This window comes from Chiloscyllium plagiosum, unplaced genomic scaffold (genome assembly GCF_037043375.1).
Source record: "Chiloscyllium plagiosum isolate Xiang-an unplaced genomic scaffold, Cpla_swu_hap1 HiC_scaffold_15, whole genome shotgun sequence".
NCBI lineage: Eukaryota > Metazoa > Chordata > Chondrichthyes > Orectolobiformes > Hemiscylliidae > Chiloscyllium > Chiloscyllium plagiosum.
In genome coordinates this window covers 62250696-62273007 of record NW_028270153.1, presented here as the reverse complement: position 1 = coordinate 62273007, position 22312 = coordinate 62250696, and the positions used below count along the sequence as shown (strand labels likewise).

General features: G+C 37.7%; 1 protein-coding gene across 4 annotated transcripts in view; it reads right to left on the bottom strand.

Annotated features, from left to right (window-relative positions):
- The window catches only part of LOC122560002 (AP-1 complex subunit gamma-1-like), a 139878-nt gene that overhangs the window by 49863 nt on the left and 67703 nt on the right, over window positions 1-22312 (bottom strand). For all 4 annotated transcript variants that reach the window (XM_087994980.1, XM_087994978.1, XM_043710150.2 and 1 more), the window contains exons 5-8: window positions 20951-21047; window positions 17675-17751; window positions 7709-7804; window positions 4440-4520 (exon numbers count right to left, since the gene is read on the bottom strand). In XM_087994980.1, coding sequence (XP_087851106.1) covers window positions 4440-4520; window positions 7709-7804; window positions 17675-17751; window positions 20951-21047 — 351 coding nt within the window. The remainder of the gene's footprint in view (window positions 1-4439; window positions 4521-7708; window positions 7805-17674; window positions 17752-20950; window positions 21048-22312) is intronic.

The window sequence follows — 22312 nt, the reverse complement described above, 5'->3', positions numbered from 1 at the left end:
ACAGATGTTAGGCTTACTGGTCTACAGTTCCCAGGCTTTTCTTTGCAGCCCTTGAGAAAGGCTGCAACATTCACTACCCTCCTGTCTTCCGGGACCTCCCAGTGGCTAATGATGATACAAAAATATCAGCCAGAGTCCCCGCAATTTATTCTCTAGCGTCTTGCAGTGTTCTTGGATATATCTGGTCAGGACCAGGAGATTTATCTATCTTCATACCAATTCTAATACATTATCTCTAATGCCATGAACTACCATCTGGAGAAATAACGCTTATTAGAGCACCTTATCGAATGCCTTCGAATAACTCAAATACATCTACCAGTTCCCCTTTTATAACTGTGCTGGTTAAATCAAAAGACTGGCAAATTTGTCAAACGTAATTTCCCTTTCATTAAACCATGCTGGCTCTGTTTAATTGTGTTAGGTTTTTCTCAACATCATGCACTAATAGATAAATCTCCTGCCCTTCACACAAATGAGTAATATGATATCTGAATTTTAGTGCTGGTGCTATTGCTGCAGGACTGAATAAAACCACATGAAGTGGTTCACCAATCTTTGAGTTCTGAAGAAAGTCAGAAGTTGGAGCTGCAATGCAATTTATTTGTGCTTCCTGAGGATTTGGTGCATTTCATACATAATGATGTGGAGGTGCCACTGTTAGACTGGGGTGTACAAAGTTACAAAATCACACAACACCAGGTTATAGTCCAACAGGTTTACTTGGAAGCACTATCTTTTGGAGCGCTGTTCCTTCAACAGGTGGCTGCCCTGATGACGGAGCAGCGGTCTGAAAGCTAGTGCTTCCAAATAAACATCTTGGACTATAACCTGGTCTTGTGTAATTTTTAACTTCATACATCACGATTTTCTTTTGACTCTTAGCTGAGGACAAAGCGTTCCCGAGATAGTTTGTCAGGTTCCTGCAAGATCTTCCATATTTATACCATTCCCCCATGGCCCACTTGAGTTGCAGGTTATCACGTCACAGTAGTGATCTGACAGATACAGCTCTAATTTAGTTCAACAAAATTTAAATGCTTTTAGAGAGCACCTCAAGATGGAGGTGCCTTCCATTTGGGCATAGAGTCTCAGAAGCTGCTTACAGCCTTTAAAATGAAGTGGAAATGCAGCAAGTTAGAAGACCACCTCCTCATAAGATTGTGCAGATGGGCATGTTGCCAGTAAATGCAAGCTTGAGTCCTGGAAAAAAACCTCAGGCAGCAAGTAGCTTTGAAACGGATAAGATTTCAATCACAATTTCTCTAGGTTTAATATGACTTCCACAGGGTTAGGCAGCCCTCAGCCGAGACTGAATTCACACCCTTCAGCTGCAGTGAAGGAACTCCAGGAGGCATAAGGATACTGTCAGGCTTGCTATCAATATAATACTGCTGAAGGATCTCCATGAAAGGAGTTGAGTTGGTACTTTAAAAATACAGGTAAAGTCAAAATTTCAGCTCAAATGGTTTATACTTTAGAAGGACGCAGGTTGAAAAAATTCTCAAATTTTTCTTTAACACTGAAAATGTCCTTCCCTACAATGATATCAGTAAATCATTTAAAATCAAAGAAGACAAAGTAAGAAAGAAAGCACGGCTACAGAGAGATGAGAAAACATTAACTGCTTTATTACACAAAGTGGCTGAAGCAGAAACCTGTGTATCTTTCAAGGGAAAAAAAGCAGAGGAGCAAACAGAGAAAGCAGGACAGTGTAACAATGTCTAGAAGCACATAAATTTACATGCATGGAAGCAGCACCTTCAACTTAATCTACGCCATGTAAACTCCACACAGTGGAAATTTTAGACCAAACACGTTATCCTCTATACTCACCTTAACGTCCATCTTCAGATGTCTTTATCTGCCCTCGTTTAAAGAACACAATGGTCACCTGCTCTAGTAAAAACCCAGCAGATACACCATGGGTTGATTGATCTCAAGTTCCGTAAACATCATGCTTCTCCAAGACCCCAATAATTGTAAAATTATTCAGTAGTGAAGTCTTTCAAAGCAACTCAGTCCCATTTTAATCAATAAAAGTTTCAGCACCCAGGGAAAAATGTAATCTTTTTTCTTGTAGATACATAATAAAATCGGATTAAGACATCTGCTAATTCATGCCAACAAATAACTTGCCTTTCTTTAAAAAACTCAAGTTTGGAATTGGAAACAAATTTGATGAAAATAGGCTTTTGCCTCTAGTCAGACCTTGAATCCAGTCATATTACTGGAAATTACCTCTATTAATGAATGAGAATTAATGCAGGTTCCAGTACATTTACAAAACATTGCAAACTGCTAACGATTCATTTATTTCTTTTCCTTATGTAGAAACATTAAGCCTTTCACAGCAGCTGTTTGAGGTCCTGCAGAATACAATGTAGGAAATGATAGGCAGAATAAAGAGTACAGTAAACAGAGGGTGGTGTTACATGCATGTGTGGGTGTGGAAATGATGCATTCGTGGCTTTCTTGTGGCGTTGAATATACTTGAGTTTTGGGAAGCTGTTAGCAATAAGACTGTTGCTTTTCCAAACTATAATCAGCAATGCAAGGCTTTAAAAACTAGAATGAAAAGCATATTTAAAATATTCTGATTAGATGAAAGATTTTGGAATTATGAAAACCAATTGACGATGTTTATAATATTATAAGCAAAAAGTGGGTAATGATAGGCTGATTAGCCTAACATACATTATTGGAAAAGTACTGGAATTAGTTATTAAGGAAGTAATGGCAGAACATCTGGAAAATTATCATCCGATCAAGCAGAGTTAGCATGGCTTTATGACATGGAAACGTCGCCTGATTAATTTATTAGAGATTTTTGAGGAAGTCTCAACTACAGTGAATCGAGGGAAACTAGAAGATGTGTTGTATTTGGACCTCCAGGACACGCTTGACAAAGAGCTTCACAAAAGGTTAAGTCATAAGACAAGAGCCGATAGCATTGGTGGTAGTATATCGGCACAGAAAAAGAATCGGCTAATGAGCAGGTAACAGAAGTGAGGATAAGGGGACTTTTTTCAAACTGGTGACCGTGACCAATGGAGTTCTACAGAGGTTAGTAGATCAGAGACGACAACTGTTTATAATAGATGTTAATGACTTGAAGGAAGCAAGTGAATGTATTTCCTGCCAACTTTGCAGGTAATACAAAAATAAGTGAAGAGGGATGCAAACAAGTTTAAGTAAGTGGGTGAAAAGTTGGGAAATGAAGTATAATATGGTAAAGTGTGTTCATTTTGGAAGGGAGAACAGAATATTATTTAAATGGTAAAAAAACTAGAGAGCTGCAACACAAGAGGGATTTGGGAATAGTTGCATTCAAAATACAAAGCTAGCACACAGATGCAGCAGATAATCAGGAAGGAGAATGGAAATTTGGCCCTTATTTCAATTGGGGCTGGAGTATAAGAGTAGGGAAGCTTTATACCAACTGTACAAGGTATTGGTGAGACCACAGCTGGAGCACTGTTAGCAGTTTTGGTCTCCTTATTTAAGGAAAAAATATAATTTCTTTGGAGGAGGTTCACTAGGATGATTCCTAGTATGGAGGGATTATCTTACAAGCAAAAGCTAAACATGTTAGGACTCCATTCACCGAAGTTTACAAGAATGAGAAGTGATCTAATTGAAATATAAGTTTCTTAAGGGGCTTGACAGAGTAAATGCTGAGCAGATGTTCTCCTCGTGAGGGGAGTCCAGGACGAGAAGGCATAGTCTCAGAAAAAAGGGATTTATGACTGAGATGAGACTTTTCTTGAGGGTTAACAGTTTTTGGAACTCTTTGTCACAGACAGTGGTGGGGCATTGTGCATATTTAAGTCTGATGTAGATTGATTTATGATCAGTAGTGAATTAAGAGTTATAGGATAAATGCAGGAAAGTGGACATGAAGAATGCTGAATTAGCCACGATCCTATTGAGTGGAAGAGCAAGCTCAAAAGGTCGAATGGCCTACATCAGTTTCTATTTCTTATGGTCCTTTATTCTAAAGATAGCAATTTGGGTCAAGATTGAATGATGAAGCCATGGGGTAACTGATGGAAGCCTCTAGGTTGAGACTGCCAGATAGTACACTGATTTCTGGCTTACTCAATGGAAGGTCCTCCACATTTAACTGGGTGTTGAGGAATATATAGTACTTGGTATCGGCACTTCAGGAACCGAAGTGCTTAAATCGTGAGTCATTGCAATTTGGGGAGCAGGGCACTGTCATGTTCAAGCATTGCTGTAATAAAACCCAGTAAATTTTCACACCAAGGTTACAGGTCATTAAAACACAAGCCTGAAAATGCAAGACTAGAATTCCATAGCAAACAATTAATAACAAGTGATCGTTTCTTTATCCAATATTTTGGTCTTATACCCAAGAGATAATTTGCCAAATGAACTTGTCACTGTGCTCTGAACTCATGTATTAAACCACTCACCTGAGCAAGAATATCATTCATTTGTTCGCTGGCTTCATCGTCACTTTTCCCCAATATTCTCAACAATCTTAAAATCTGGACCTGCGAAGTAAAAAAAAACCACAAAATATGTCAATCTGAAGGAACACAGGGGCACTGAAACAGAATAGACAATACTCAACTGTACATTTCAATCAGAAGTTAAAGTATCTCAACATATGACTGGGAAATAAACTTAAAAATTAAAAATATTTAGAAGTACTAAAAAGCAAAATAATTAGAATTAAAATCTAGGTTCCAACAAAAAATGGCAAGTGAAAATTTGTACCACACAAAGTCTGCATATAAGGTCTGATAAATGTTACCTCGACAGCTACTAGATGTGATAGAGCGGTTGCATATAAGGAATGTGTGCTCAAACATTTAAGAGGATTCAAACCCTGGGTGGAGTTCAATAATTCAACACTATGAAGTTTTAATTGGAACTTATGAGCAGCAGAAACCGGTGATGATATTTCACAGTATAATCTCTGGCAACTGTGCCCTTAACTTATAGAAGACTTAGTGCTGATCATGATGAGGGAGCTGACGCCAACTTACTCTGCTGATGGGTGTGCATAACTGTCAGCCAGTTGGTAAAATTAAATGGGGAGCAGGAGGGGATAGGACCAAGGGGTCAAGTGAAGAATGGAAAGTAGCAGAGCATGCAAGAAGAATAAGAGTTGGATAATCTAGAAAGATAGAAGCAATATAAGAGAAATAACAAACAAAAATGGAAGATTAGGACAAAGATAGGGAAAGGTAAAGTAATGCAGAAGGGAAGGAAACAGATATGCAGGCACCACTATTCAAACTAGTAAAATATGACTGAAAATCGGTGTACATTTTTTTGAAATAAAATAAGAACCATGAGTTTCTTAAAAAGTCAGTTATTAATAACAGTCCTTATTTAAAAGACAAAAATGCAAGCTAAATTTCTAATGAAAACATTCCATAAGGTAGTATTTTCTGGTCATGATATTGATGCCATTAGTAGACATAATTAGGTGCTTCTCATAAAGCTGTAAAGACCATCGTCAGGTCTTAGACAAGTCTGATCATTGAAATCAGTGGGAAAAACATTGCATGGTTAAAATAAATGGCAGAGCCCTTAAGAGCATTAACATACAGAGGGATCTGGGTATACTTTTTTTAATATCCATTCATAAGATGAGGGCATCGCTGTCTAGGTCAACATTTATTGCCCATCCCTAATTGCCCAGAGGGCAGTTGAGAGTCAACCACATTGCTGTGGGTCTGGAGTCACATAAAGGCCAGACCAGATAGGGATGGCAGTTTCCTTCCCTAAAGGACACAGTGATCCAGCTGGGTTTTTACAACAATTGACAATGGATTCATGGTCATCAATAGACTTTTAATTCCAGATTTTTTACTGAATTCAAATTCCACCATCTGCTGTGGTAGGATTCGAACCAGAGTCCACAGAACATTATCTAGGTCTCTGGATTAACAGTCCAGCAATAATACCAATAGGCCACTGCCTCCCCACTTTCAGGATTCAGGTCTTCAGAATCCTGAAAGTGGCAACACAAGCAGATAAGGTAGTCAAGAAGGCATAAAGTACGCTTGCTTTCATTAGCTGGGGAGTCGAATATAAAAGTTGGCAAATTATGTTACAACTGTATAGAACTTTAGTTAGGCCATATTTGGAATATTGCCTGCAGTTCTGGTCACTGCGTTATGAGAAGGATACGGATGCATTAGAGAGAGTGCAATGAAGGCCTACCAGGATGTTGCCTGGTCTGCAGGGTTTTGGGTATGATGAGAGGGTGGATAAACTCTATTGTTTTCACTGGAAAGATGGAGTCTCAGGGATGACCTGATAGAGGTCTACAAAATTATGAGGGGCATAGATAGGGTGGTTGGTCAGAAGCTTTTTCTCAGAGTAGAAAGGCCAATGATAAGAGGGCACAGGTACAGGTAAGAAGTGGTACGTTTAGGGAAGAAATGTGTAGTGAGTGCCTGGAATGCACTGCCAGTGGATGTAGTGGAAGCTGGCATGTTAGCGAGGTTTAAGGCTATATTGATAGACAAATGAACAGGAGGTAAACAGAGGGATAGAACTACTTATTTGCAATAAGGATTGGGAATGAGCACAGGATTGGTGGGCCAAAGGGCCTGTTCCTTTGATGTATTGTTCTTTGTATCTATCAGGTTAATGAGTGGTGAGCAGTAGGTCTGGTGTCTCTGGACTTCAGGAAGACATTTAAATAGATATCTTTCGGGAAAGTTGTTTAAAAATAACTTAATGGCCATTTCTCAGACGGAACTGTTAGAGATGTGTACTTCAATTCTCAGCCCTCTTTTGTTCTGGATCTAAAGCAGGAGAATGTGATTTTGAAATTTACCAAACACACGGCTGCAGCAGGTTTAACAAATACCAGGTAATGTAAAAAAAACTTCATAAGGGCAGACAAAGATTGCAAATGCAACAAAAGTTGAGAAGTCAACTTTTAGAAAGAAGAAGAAGAAATTAAAGAACATAGTCAATGAAATTATTTGGATCATGGGGTATGTGTGAATCACAACAAGAGCAGCATTTGTTATACATCCCTAGCTTCTCTGGAGAAGGTGGGAGGGAGTAAGTTGCTACTGCAAACCACTGAAGTCCATACTTTGTAGGAACACCTGTAGCATGGTTAGGTACACCTTCAACAAACTGGTGCTTGCGAGTACATCATTTCCTGAAAGAGTGTGCATTGAAAGTTATAGAAAAGACCATTAGCATTTTGAAATTTGGAACAAAAAGCATATGAATAAAAGGTATAATAAAAAAAATCTTTGTCCAAGGTACATAAGGTTATTGCAGACAAAATTCTTTTCTCTTGGCTCTGCTGGAGACATACATGAATAGGAACTGGATTGGACTCAGTCAAGCTGCTGCAGCATTTTGTCAACAATTATTATTAGATTTACATCTGAAGAACGATCAAGACAGATGGGTACTAAATGACACCCTTTAGTACTGTCACAGTAAGAAATGAATACTTACAAGGGTCAGATGAGGGGGGAAATAAAATGATAAATAAACAAAAAGGGGAAAAAAATATTAATGTTGCCTATTCGTGTAATTAGTTAAGACAAAGAGGTAAAGACAATTCATCTGTATTGTTCAATTCAAAATTATTGTTATTCCCATATTCAAGGCACCAAGTGCTTTGAGGAAAGAAAAACGACAACAAGTAACATATTAGATGGTTATTTTTTTCAGTGGAAATTTAGGAAGTTACCTGAAGAAAAGGGTCACTAATGCCAGAAACATCATGTTCTGGAGAGTAGCCAGACATAATCAGGTTCTTCAGGGATTTAACAAGCTGTGGAACAACCTAAGATTGAAAAGAACACATATCACATAGCAGAATTTGTGCATCATTCATAAATAACTTCCAAGAAAGTTAACATTTTTTTCATTATATAAATCAATTTTTATATAACTTTTAAAATAAATCCATAATGATGCTGTTACATTGATCACCAATTCAATAACATTGCCTTATGTCAGATGAAGATAACAAATTGAATTAAAATCCCGTTAGAAGGAAGAAAGAAGCGGCTGGAATTCAAAGATAGATTCTCAATGATTGGAAGTGTTTAGGACAGTACCACAATTTTATTTTGGGATTACTTATTTACATTGTACATGCCAATTATTTGACTACATGACTAAAAGCAAGTTGAATCGACGTTTCGGGCATCAGCCCTTCTTCAGGAATCTTCCTGAAGAAGGGCTTATGCCCGAAACGTCGATTCTCCTGTTCCTTGGATGCTGCCTGACCTGCTGCGCTTTTCCAGCAACACATTTTCAGCTCTGATCTCCAGCATCTGCAGTCCTCACTTTCTCCTTGACTAAAAGCAAGTGTCTATATTTGCAATTGTTTGCAAGTCAGAAGCATAGTAAACACTTCTGTGACTAAAGGTTAGCAAGTGTTCATTGATAAGGTGATGAAAGGTCGGGGGCAAGGGCAGAGTGGTAGATAGAATTCAACACTAGTAATGTGAGATAAAGAAAGCAAAGTGCATTTAAGGCCACATCAGATCAAACATGATCTTACTGAGCCGCATTGCGGGTTCGAAGGGTCAAATACTTGCTCCAGCTCCAACTGCTTATGTTTTAACTCCCTCTATCCAGCAGGGGTCACTAGGTAATCATCAGCAGACACATTACAGTAGTTGGTTTTCTAAACCAATATCCCAGCTAAGATGGACTAATTTATCAGGGAGTAAGATTTGAGGTAGTAGGCATCCTGCTCCATTTGAATGGCTGCAGTGTTGCTGAATATATTCAGCAATTTGAACAGAAAAGCATTAAGACATAAATAAATAGATATTTAACAATCTTCAAAGGGTAAAGATATTCAATGCAAAATATCTTCCAAATAAATGTGAAAATGATTTTCACTAAACCTTTTCTTCAAGCATCATCTCTTTTAAGCATTAATTAACCTCTGTTACCTTGATAAAGTGACAATTCTTCATAATACAGTATAGTAATTTATTGTCACTTGTATTTAGGAAAATACAGTAAAACTTTGTCTCCATACGCCAATACCATTTTAATTAGAGAAAATATGACAGTAACTAAGACAAATACAAAAATACTCTGTCAATAGATTATTAGACTAAAGGAGGTATCAGAGTAAAAGGTTCTTAAGCTGGACTTTGAGAAATTCTTCTCACTAGAACAGCATAATCCATTGGATAACAGGAGGAACCCTGACTAATTTCCATCCTCTCTAAACCAGGGGCTGATGAGGGCAGTGCAGCCCTTTCTACTTTCAGAGTGAGGATAATCACTGCTGGACTGCACTACAGCAAAGTCTCCTAACCTGCATGGCTCAATATCATTTCTAACTATTAAGTTAAGAGAGTATCCAGCAGAACACAAAACTTCCATACTAGCAGTAATGCAACATTGGTAACACTTCTACCTTCAATTTCACATTTAAATAAGACAAAACAGAAAATTAAATATCAATCCAAACAAGCTATATAGTAAACACCTTGCAAACATTGCATATACTTCATGCTATGTTACACATAAAACACGTTTACTGCAATACTTAGTTTATACTGCACTCCAACACAAAGTAATGAAACTGCTAATTTCAGAGGCTCAACTTTGAAAAAACCTAAGCTTTCAGAAAATGTACCTTTTACAAACTTATCAGTATATTATTTGAATTCGTATGATGCTTTACTACTTAATATTTTTCCACCTCTTGACACTACTCTAAGGATTTTGGTCACTCACCTTGCACTGCCATTTGGGACTTTAGGCTTGAGTGAGACTGGACAACATGAAGAAAATGAGGGGCATGGATGGAAGGATGCAGGGGAGTTGGGTTGTGGAGCTGAGGCAGATCTGAGAGTGATAGCCTGGCTCAATTATAACACTCTTGCCCAAGTCAGAACCCACACCAGGAGTTCAGCGCATTAATCTAGCCTGACACCCCAGCAAGTGCACAGGGAGTGTTGCACTAGGTAAGCTGTCTTTTGGATGAAATGTTAAACTTTAAGTCCTGTCAGCTCTTTGAAGTGGATGCAAGGCAAAGGAGTTATTTCTGCCATCCTGGCCAATATTTATCCTTCAATCAACGCAAATGTTCTAATCATTATTGTACTGATGCTTATGGAAATTTGCTATACGCTAACTAGCCAAAGCAACATGATGACAAGCAGAGACAAAGGTACTGCTTAATTTGGTTGTGAATATAGTGAAGTACTGACTTTAAGTGCAGCTGGCTCTATCGGTTATTTAATCCAAAAAAAATGCTCTGAGATTACTGGAAATACCAAAGCTAGTTGAATTTGCATTGAATTTTGCAGTATTTTATCATACAAAATTAACCCTATGAGTCACTTTAAAATTACAAGACGACACACTGGAAGTTACTTGGCCTACTACCCCTATTCTGGCTCTTTGAAAAATCTACCAATTAGTCTCTGTCCTCTGCTTCTTTCCTATAGCCTTCCAAGAATTCCTCTTTCAAGTGTCCAAAAAACACCCACTCATGAAACACATATTTCACAACACCATGACAGATCTGCAACGTTGTCCTGTCATTCACAAATAGAGTAGAACTTTTAGGTTTTTTCAATCACTTTCAATTTGGGCATACGCAGTCAGATTTTAGCTGAATTTGTGAAAGTAACTGAATAAATCGCTCTTGTTCATTTATGCTTAGTTCTTCTTAATGACCATTCAGAGACAGGATAGACTGAAAATGGTGTCTTCTCATGCTTTTGAGCATAGCCATAAACTCAGTTTCATTTCATATAGAGGAGCTGATGTTGGACTGGGGTGGACAAAATTAAGAATAACGCAACACTAGGTTATAGTCCAACAAGTTTATTTGGAGGTACAAGCTTTCGGAGCGCTGCTCCTCTGTCAGGTAGCAAGTGGGGCAGCATTGTCGGACACAGACTGTGTTGTGTAATTTCATATGGTTTAATACATGACCACTTTGAAATTAATCATATTTTTCCCCATTCCTAGATTTCAACATATTCAATTGCAAGCTGTCCCTTAATGAAATAACAGCTTTAACAGGACTGACAGAGAAAAATCGCATTACTCAAACTTATTTAGAAGGAACCACTTTGTAACTACAGCTTTGTGTCTTGTATATATTTCTTGACAATTGTCAGTGTACTTGTACAACTGACCTGATACAAATTATCTCATCAGGAATGGAAGCTCTTGGTCCTAATAAATGTTACAAGTCAACTTTATCACTGATTTTGTTACGCAACTGTTTAAAGCTTCTTTGCAGTAATCTTGATAAGGTAGGAGTATAGGCTGAAACCCACTCCCTGATTACAGCCTTACCTTCTCATTCTAGAATCCAAATTATGGAAAGCAGGAAGAAAAGAAAGATAGTCATTAAAGGAAGCCAGATGCAGACAGAGCAAAGCAACAGCACACTAGTTAAAGTTAGCAGCATTGAAAGTTTAGTTACCAATTGATCATGCAGTATGAATTGGAAGCGATATACTACAACTTCATTCACAAAGTGTAACAGCTCAACCACTTCAATCACACCCAGTTTCTTTCCTACAGTAACTAACCCTTGCAGATGTAGATTTGAGATACACAGAAAGTTTCCACTGTATCATTCTGGTGATCATATTTTATGACTAAGTCTGCACAACTAAACATGGGCAGGATAGTCTGAGCGCAAGAAACATCACAGCAGACTTGGAATTTAGCCTTCATTTACACCAATATACGTGCACTCACTAAGACAATTCACAGGAAAGCCAAAATAATTCAAAATCACAGTTGACATTCTTCGTTCTCCAGTCCATAGCAACTGCAGCAAACCTACTTGATCCAGTATTTACAAGCAACTGAACATGGAAGGCTCATGATCTTTAATATGGGATGGTAAAACTGATCACTCGTCCACTGGGGGAGCTGAGCTGCATTTTCCCACTCATAGCCACAATATTATTAGTTTTGGTTTCTGCCGAAGAGTAAATTCTTGTTGAATATGATTCCCAATTATGAAGCTTCTGAAATGACATTCCTCACCTTCTTCCAGTATTTTGGAGCAGGTACATGGAAGTATTAAAGTGCCTATATTTTTCCTATGTTTTAAAAAAATGAAGCAGAACAATTTCTAGCTTAAACTCAGTGCTAGGAAAGATAATGGAATCATTGCTCAATGATGCAACAGAATAATACTCAACAACTGTAAGGATAACACGTAATTCCAGAAGTGAAGATCCTACTTAATGTTTTTGAAGCAACACCAAAAGACATTTCCTTGAGCTGTCACATAGCAGATGCATGTCAAATCAGGTAGTGTCAGGAGATGGTAGCAGAATGGATATCAAAGTGGCTATAAAGCAGAATAAAGAATAAGAGTTAAACATAGTCACCAAGACTGGCAAAAGGAGGCAACTTGAGGTCCACAAGGATCTGTGCTGGGACGACTGTTGTTCAGAATTTACACGGATGACTTGGACTCAGAAATCAGAAGTATAACTTCAAAATTTGTTGATGACACTGAATTAGGAGGACTTTATACTTGTGACAAGATACAGCAAAATGTTCATAAACTTGAAAATTAGAAGTGCAACTGGAAAATGAATTTCAGTATTAACAAATGTGAAGTAGTGCTCTTTAAGATATTTGGATAAGTAGTATGGATGGAATACTGAAGTAAATCAATCAAATGACATGGATATACAAATCACTAAAGAGGAGGTGTGGATTCATATATCCAGAAAAGGAACAAAACAATGGAGATCATTTCTAGGAACTAGACTGAAAAGCAGAAAATAGTGATAAAATTGTGCAGAACTTTTCATGTGCTAAATTGAGTACTATGAACAATTTTGTTCTCCAGGTTATAAAAAAGGAAATGGAGTCATGTGAAGGTGCAAAAAAGCTTCACAAGGATTACACAAAAACTAATAGGTTAGAACTATTAATAAAGCTTAAAAATGGTGAGGCTCTTCTCTCTAGAAAAACAGATGGCTGAAGGATGATCCGTTAAAAGGTCTTTAAAGATACGAGGGAATCACAAAATATGGTAAATTCTGCGACATGCAAATAAAATGTTTCCACTTGCTAAGAATCCAAAACTGTATTATATGATAGCCACTGGTAAATCCAATAGGGAATAAGGAAATTTACTCACTGAAAAAGTGATAAGAATGTGGAACTTGCTACCACCCAAGGAGAAGTTGTGGAAAATAATGTCAATACATTTACAGCAAAGCTAGATAAATGAGAGAAAAAGGAATAGGAAGATATTTCAATAAATTGATTAGATTAAGTGAATTGGAAGGAAGTTTGTGTAGAATGTTAATACCATAACGACCTGTTCATAGATCTATTCGACAGAATGATCAATTGCCGTGCCATACATCATACAAGTTGCTGAGCAATGAGGGTTGGGTTCCTACTCCAGAAAGCTGCCTCTCATCCACTTCAATTCCCAAAATCTGGCATATCAGGGACAATCTCAGAAGACAAACTTGAGATCTATTTCAACACTCTCTGAAGACTTTAAAATAAAATTCTAAACAAATTAGCAAAAGTGACTTCCATTTATATAGAGCGATTGTTACAGTAAATCATTCTAGTGATATTATCAAATGTTGACACTGAACAACCTAAGGAGATACTAGATGTTAAGACCAGAAGTTTGGTTAGAGATGTTAAAGATCATCTTAAAAGAAACCATTGCAAGTGGTTTGGAATGGAATACCTGGATTCAGGGTCATTGTAGGTAAAGGCACAGCTACCAATGGTGCAGCAGTTACAATCAGGGATACACAAGCAAGCAGAATTAGAGGGGTGCAGTGAGCTTGAAGCTTATAGCAGATCAGACAGATTTTAAAACATCGGTAAGAACTTTAAAATAGAGGAATTACTTAACCAGGAGACAACGTAGCTCAGCCAGGGTAACTGGTGAATGGGGCTTTGTGCACTTAGGACAGAGGTAGCATAATGGTGGATGAGATGTTTGCAGAGCATGGAAGATGGCAGAAACAGATCAGAATAGGTCAAACCTAGAGATGGCAAAGACATAAATGCGGGTTTCAACATCAGCTCACTGAGACAGATGAGAAGTAGTGAAAATCGACAGTTGAATGAATGACATGGATGCTTGGTTGGAACCTCATCTTGGGATCAAATAGAGCATGAAGATTATAAACAGTCTGATTAAGCTTCAGGCAGTAGCTACAGATCATGATGGAGTCAGTGGTGAGCAAATGAATTTGTGACAAGACCAAAGATAATAGATTCAACTTTCTCAATATTCGGTTGAAGGAAATTTCTGTTCATCGAGCACTGCATGTTGAACTAGCAGTGTAACTCTTTAGAAATAAAGAGAATAAAGGAATAAAGAAGGGTGGCGGCACAGTAGAGTTGGGTCATATTAGCATACATGTGAAAACTAAACACTGTGATTTCAAATGGTAACTCTGAGGAATAGCATGTAGACAAGAAATACCCGGGGTCGAAGCAATAAATCCAAGCAAGAAAGTGGAAAGAGAAACTATTGCAAGTAATTCTTCGGTTTGGACTGAAATGAAAGGAACCTGATCAGTGTGGTTCCCCTAGCTGGTCAAGAAAACATTGAAGCAGGATGATATAGACAATCATGTCAATGGCTTTAGATAAAGGAGGGTGACAGGATAGTCACTGTTTCAATTATGCAAGTCTTCAAGAAGAGCCACTTTTGCATTCTAGAAGGGGTAGAAACCCTAACCAGATTTTCCTCCAAGAAACATAAATGTGACGTTCCTAGCTAGTTTTATAGCAATAGCTTCACTTAGGTAATCTGTAAAAGCTCCTTCCCATGTTGGATATGCATACATAGGCAGTCGCCAGGCTGTGATTGAGTTCTGCTTGCAAGTCAATTCGCACGCATGCCAGAACACAACTGTGATATTATAGACTTCAGAACTTGAAAAAAGTTCATGGATTGAAAGAATCAAGAAAGAGAAACTGTTACACATGAAAAGCAGCAGCAATAACTCCCTCTGGAATAAACTGCTCCTTCAGATTAAAAAGGCAAGGAGAAACTGTTATAAAGGAATTAAAAGCAACATGCCGAATTTACCATTCATGGAAGAAAGCAGTTGAAACAACATAAACAAATTCTGGTGGTGGGGGGAGTGGGGGGTTGTAGATGACAACTGCTTGTTAATCTGCTGCTTTGTGGCAAATGGACAATTAAGTCTGCCTGAAGAAGAAACATTTTGAAGTAAAAGGCTTAACTGCAGAAAAAGTTATGTTTTAAACAGACCTAACCTCGAATGTAACAAGGAATGGAGAACTATTTTTGATAGGGCAAGCTGCATGCATGTAGTAATTTGGATTGAAAGAACTTTAAAATAGTAAACATACCACATCACAAATCTGAAGGCTGAAGGTCTGTATAAGAATTGAACACCAGAACTCTACTTTCGGGAGAATTTCAAAGAACAATACTGCACAAGGATCAAACCCTAGACAAATCATGTCCAAGTTCCGTTCATTAGTCATGGTAGTAGCCAAGTTGGGTTAAGGGTTTTCATTTGCTTACTTGAGAGGTCTAATTTTGGTTGCTACACGCATAAACTTTAAATTAATGTTTCAGTACTTGATTGTGAGATTTCTTAATAAGTAACTGAATTAAAGGTGACTGGTGGTGATTTACTCACAACACAATACTGGACAGTATGAAATAGCTGTTTGATAGTACAAGTAATGCTTGTATGTCGAATATTTAAAATTATACCCCTGTATAAGATAGCATTCATGAAGTACAATTATTCACAAGTCAGGGACTTCTTGTGTAGGGCCTTGTGATAAGAACTTGAAACTTCAATAAACCTTCAAGGGTTGGTCATCTTTTTTAGGCTTTCAATACCTTTAAAGTACATTTAGTTAAGTCTTTGCAAAGCCTGTTGAGAAGCAAAATACTCTGGTACAAAACTATAGAAATTAGAGTCTGTGACCAAAGAGAAGAATGACAACAGCCAAACCCATCCCTCTAACTCTTGCTCCCTTGAATGCTCATGTAGAAGCATAGAAGCTGATAGCACAATGTGAAGGAGGCTATTACTCCATAGAACAAAATCGCAGCTTGCCTAGAAAGAGCAGACAGTAAAGCACTGCAACTGTGCGCTGCTGCCAATCAGTGAAAAGAAAATTGAATGAGTGGGTGACTAGCGCTATAAAAGCTACAAGTTAACCATGTTGAAAGAGGACAAAAAGGAAGAAAATAAAAACTTAGTAAACAAAGCTAGAGGACTAAAAGACGCTATTAGCTAGCCTGTTTGGCCAGGAAAGGTGGTAGTCAAGAAACATCAGGAGGTCACAGCCTATCAAAGATGCCTCAAACAGCGTACATTACAGGAGACATGCTTTCTTTCGTTCCTTCCTTCAACTCAAACCTGTTACTGTGAAATTTCCAACATTCAGGACTCAAGAATTCTGGATTCAACTTTACTCATTTTAAAGCAATACTTTCTATAATCAAATTAATGGATAACACCATTGGAAAATTAAAGTTCACCACATACTGTACCCAATAACTATCAAGCATTCTCTGTTCAGATACTGCATATGTCTGACTAAGAGATCCCTAGATTTTTTTTTCATTTGTTTACAGGGTGAGAGAATCACGAACTAGACCAGCCCATGCTTAACTGCCCTCAAGGCAGTGGTGAGCAATTGGCTTAAACCATTGCAGTTCATGAAGGTTAGCCCACCCAGAATGCTGTTAGGAGGCACATTACACAATTGTGAGCCACTGACTGTGAAGGAACAGTGATACAGTTCCAAGTCAGGATGCTGTGTGGCTTGGAGGGGAACCTGCAAGTGGGGTTTTCATGCTTCTGCTTTTTCTTTTGGGTACAGGTCATGGGTTTGAAAGGTGCTGTTGAAGGAACTTTAAGCTGAACTACACCCTGAGGTACTTCCAGTTATATCTCCATAAACGAGACAGAATAGTTTAATATTTTAAATTAATATTGAAACTACAGTAACTTCAAATCTACTGCATATAATTCTCTTTACCTTGCAACTTTCTCCTCCTGCTCTTGAAGATAGTGATCTACCTTCAATATAGATGCATGGGCAGCAGGCATCCTCCAATCCCTTGCCTGGATGGCCATGCTTTCAATCATAAGCAAAGAGGGAGTCACCACAGGCTAACTCAAACAATGTGACCCAGACAGCAGACTCTAGTCCTGTCTTCATGTCACATCCAGACTAGAGCACCATCCAGCAGGAATATTTTCCATTTTCAGGGACGAGGTTAATACTTTTGCCCCTCCAGGTACCCAGCTAAGATTGGTCAATAAATGTACACAGGTTGGTGATTAGATTTGTGAGTTTGCAATCAATGTGCAGTCAAGTACTCTCAAAGCCAGAGAAGTTCATGGTATACTTAAAAATACCATTTTCTGAGAAACACGTGGCTTGAATGACAGAAGTACAAGTCTACTTCAAAGTAAATTTCAAGTTCACAGAACAATGTGTAAAGAATAAATGGTTTACTTTACTCAAATTATACCTCTCATTACTTATCACATTTTAAAATAAATTAAGTTTTGCGAGATCAAAATGCATAAGATTTTATTTCAAAACAAATTAAACTTTTCAAAAATAAATAAAAAGCTGGACACAAGTGACTACATTGAAAACCCAGTTTTTGATAGCAGTGGGCAATATGATGTGGTTATACCTTGCGAAAATAAGCGTGAGTGTCAGGGCTATGTTTACACATTTCTATGACAAGGACAACAGCAGCATGGAGGACACCTTTAAGACAAAGAAAGAGAAAAAGTGTTTTAACTGATGAATGCACCAAATAAATGACAAGGCAATGAATATAATGTTGATGACTGCTTCCAGCTACCTCAGTTATTTCTAATCTCTGCTCATCAGAAACAGAAAGCATGAGATTGCATCCAATTTTTAAAACAGGAGTGCAGTAGGCCATGAACCAAATCAACACAATTTTATTCTTTAAACAGACCACAAACAAATGCATCATTCTTTCTTGGAAACTTTTATAAAAATATTACAGGGGAGGTGAGACCAATCAGCATTTTACATCTTGAGCAACTTAATTCATTGAATTATAAGGTGCATGGTCACAACCAAGATCAGCTTTATCAGCTGGCAGATATGGAGAAATGTGTGAAGGCCAACCATTCATTTCCTCTCCAAATAATGTATGGCAGCAATCAGGCCATTCATACGCCTGCCAACAACACAGGGAGACATTTGGACTGAACTACTCACTCGGTTTTGCACTGAAAATGTATATTGTAAAAAGACAAAAAAAAATTAATAAAGTAGAAATATAGCTGTGCAAAAATTATCATGGGCCATTTGAAAGGTTTGCTTTAAGAGTGAACTCTGATCTAGTTCTTGTGACACACCAGGAAGGTCCCAGTTTCAATTGCTGGTCTGAGCCTTTGTTGGTTTGTTTCAATAGCACCAACCTTAGTAAAGGGGTAAAACAGGATATCAATTGGCAGGTCATCAAGATCATAACTCATGTTATTAAAAATATTTGGTGAGTACAGCTTTGACAGAATATTTCACTTATTCCCCTACAATTAAAGTGTCCAATGATTGTGATTGTGATAAAGAATGTGGAGGAATTAAAGGGCTTTTTGTGCATGTTATATGTTATTCCAGCACGAAGAACATAGGAACAGGAGCAGCTCTGTGCATTTTCAATTCAACCATACCTTCAGAATATGCAAGTTAAATGAATGCAATTATGTTTTAAAAGATACCCTAACTTCAAATTTCAGGATGGGCAGATATTAGATACTGATAGTTTGGGCTGCCTTTATGACAAGTCTAACAGCCATATTTGTTAAGATGAAACATTCTTAACTTCACTTGGAGGGTCAATGCAGTTTTCAATTTCAGACCAATTCTGCCATTTTATGCATAATATTTGATTAATTGAATCATTCTTTTTATATTCATTAGTATTCAAAATATATCTGGCAAAGTAAAATAAACCATTAAATGTTAATTAAGACTAAAACTACAATACTCTTGAAAAAAGATCTAAATTCAGTAGTCATTTTAAAAGGTAGTTTGACACTTAAAATAGATTGTTGACTCAAATTCTCAATAATCACATGATATTGTATAGATTTCCTGTTTTTCTTTTGAACATTGACCTTTTTGTCAGATTCTGAAGCTGCTCAAATCCACTGTACAATTAGACAGACTGTATTTGGCAGCGATTTAAGAATATAAATAATAAATTTATAATAATATACTTCCAAGCAAGTAGCACGTACAGGTCCATCTTAGCACAGTCGCATGTTTCCTGAGGCACTCTCCCTGGTTGGATGTACAGCCAATTCAACAGTGCCAAGTCATACTTCCTAGTAATCAGCTGCAAATTATTTCTCAGCACGTCTGTAATGTCATGCACACTACTGCTTTAGTATTCTCTCTTTCTTTATAGTGTTAACATTGTCATGAAAAATAGCAATAATCTGCACCATCTGGGTAGCTAGAATAAAAAAGGTGAATCAAAAACACAATTAAAAAAAATTGTAAAAGGCAGGCAATAAATGGCATAAGCAGTAATAAGTACTGCTTTGAGGCTGTTCACAGAGTTTAAAATAATACAGAATGGACAAAGGCCTTTCAGTACCTCATGTCTCTGCCAGTCGTCAAGCACCAAACTACTGTAACCCCATTTCCTAGCCTATTTAGTCTCTCATTATAGCTGAAATGTTATAACTTGGGTAACATCCTGGTCAATCTCCTCGTCACCCTCTCAGTGCAAACACATCTCTCCTGTAGGGTGGTGACCAGAACTGCATATAGTACTCCAACTGTGGTCTAACTAAGATTTTATACTGCTCCATCATAAGGTCTTGTATTCAATGCTTCAACTAACAAAATATCCTATTTGCCTTTTTAACCACCTTATTCACCAGTCCTGTTGCCTTCATGGATCTGTGTACATGCATACCAATGTCCTGGTGATCCTCAGTACTAGCAAGGTTCCTACCATTCACCATGTACTCCCTTGCCTTATAAGTCCTACCAAAATGCACTGCCTCAAACATTTCAGGAATAAATTGCATCTCTGCAACTGTTCTATCTGACCAGCCTTTATTTCTTTCTGCAGTCAAATATCTTAGTTTCTTGGCCAGTCCCCTATGCAATACATTGTCAAAACTCTTACCAAAGTCCATTAATTGAATGACTCTCATCTACACATCTAGTCACTTCCTCAAAACATTGAACAAATCTGACGATATGATTTCCCCCTTACAAACCCATGCCGATTATTCTTGATTAACCTTTACCTCCCCAAAATAAGTTTTGTCTCTCAGAACTTTCTTCAGATGCTTCCCTGCAATTAATCTTAGACTTATTGGCCTATCACTCCCTGATTTATCCCTTCCATACTTCTTGAATAATGGCACATTAGCTGTCTTCCAATTCACCAACACGTATGCTGCGCTCATCAATTTTATAGTTGCATGACCCTCATTCAGGTAATGAATGCACTTGAATTATTTGGGCATGCAACTACTCACTCCTATTCTACTTATCATTGTTGCTTCTTCATTCAAGTACTGCTCTAAATGCATCATTTCTTTATTTTCTGAAAAAAATTAGCCCTTTACAAAAGGATTGAGCATGGTAATATAGTAATCATATCCCTGGATTAATAATCTAGAGCATCAAAGTCCAAAACCCAACACTGCATTTTGAGGGACGCCGATTTCATTTTAAAAATAAATCTGTTTATAAAAAGGTGTTATCACAAAAAAATTATGAAAAAGTTAAGACTTTTTCCAAAAACTAATTGTTTCAAAACGGTCTTTAGAAAATGAATTTTAAGTCCTTACCTTGTTTACATGGGCTCTCAGAAAAAAACCAACTACTTAAAAGAGTGGCGTTCCTGCGCAAACCATTATATATTGAACAAATACCAAACAGAAATTACTCATGGGCGACATACCATGATTCTTATCATTAAGGAGATTTTTTGTGGCAGGCAGAAACATCTCTAGCAGCTCTGGTACTTTTCTGATAACATGCACAGCAGCCAACGCAGCCTGTGAACAAGAGAACAATGAGTCATTTTACTAAGTGCCAGACACCAATAAGACAAACCTTTGAAATTCTTGCAACAGACAAAAGCAACAGAACACTTAAGTTTTTTTATATTTAAATGAAAAGTTATGAAGTCTGAAGTACAAGATAAATTAATATGCAGTATGGCAAAAAAGCACAATTTTTTTTCAAATCAAATTAGAAGTTTAAGCAACTATGACCAAAGGCACAGAACCAAGTTTCGAACCTCAAGAAGTTCAATCAGGTTGATGTAAAAGTTCAGTGAGAGAAGGTACTGGATTTAAGTCCAGATATCCTACAGGAGGCACACTTCAGTTTACCACCTACCAATTTCCGAGAGATCAAATTTACCATGTTCAAATCTGGAACATGGATTATAGAAGTAGATTTTAAAAGTGGTTTATAAAAAGGCAAGTATTGACTGAAGTGTCTGCTATGGTTGCCTGATCACCAATTGAGACAATGTCAGGAGACTAATGTGGAATAAATAAAAGGACAAACTGAAATTATGACTATCTAAACACACTGAAACCAGGCAACTGAGTCAACATTAAGAAGTTTGTATCTCTTGTTTTCATTCATATGTGAATAGTGCATGTATATTTTGGACATTAAAGATTAACTGCAAGTCACAGTCACAGAGATGCATAGCATGAAAACAGACCGTTCGGTCCAACTCGTCCATGACGACCAGATATCCCAACCCAATCCACCTGCCAGCACCCGGCCCAGATCCCTCCAAACCCTTTCTATGTTTATACCCATTCAGAAGCCTTTTAAACGTTGCAATCATACCAGCCTCCACCACTTCCTCTGGCAGTTCATTCCATACACGTACCACCCTTTGTGTGAAAAAGTTGCCCCTTAAGTCTCTTTTATATCCTTCTCCTCTCACCCTAAACCTATGCCCTCTAGTTCTGGACTCCCCCACCCCAGGGAACAGACTTTGTCTATTTATCCTATCCATGCCCCTCATGATTTTATAAACCTCCATCAAGTCACCCCTCATCCTCTGACATTCCAGGAAAAACAGCCCTAGCCTATTCAAGCTCTCCCTGTGGCTCAAATCCTCTAACCCTGGCAACATCCTTGTAAATCTTTTCTGAACCCTTTCAAGTTTCACAACAGCCTTCTGATAGGAAAGAGACCAGAATTGCACGCATTATTCCAAATATCCTGTAAAGCTGCAACATGACCTCTCAACTCCTGTACTCCATACTCTGACCGATAAAGGAAAGCATACCAA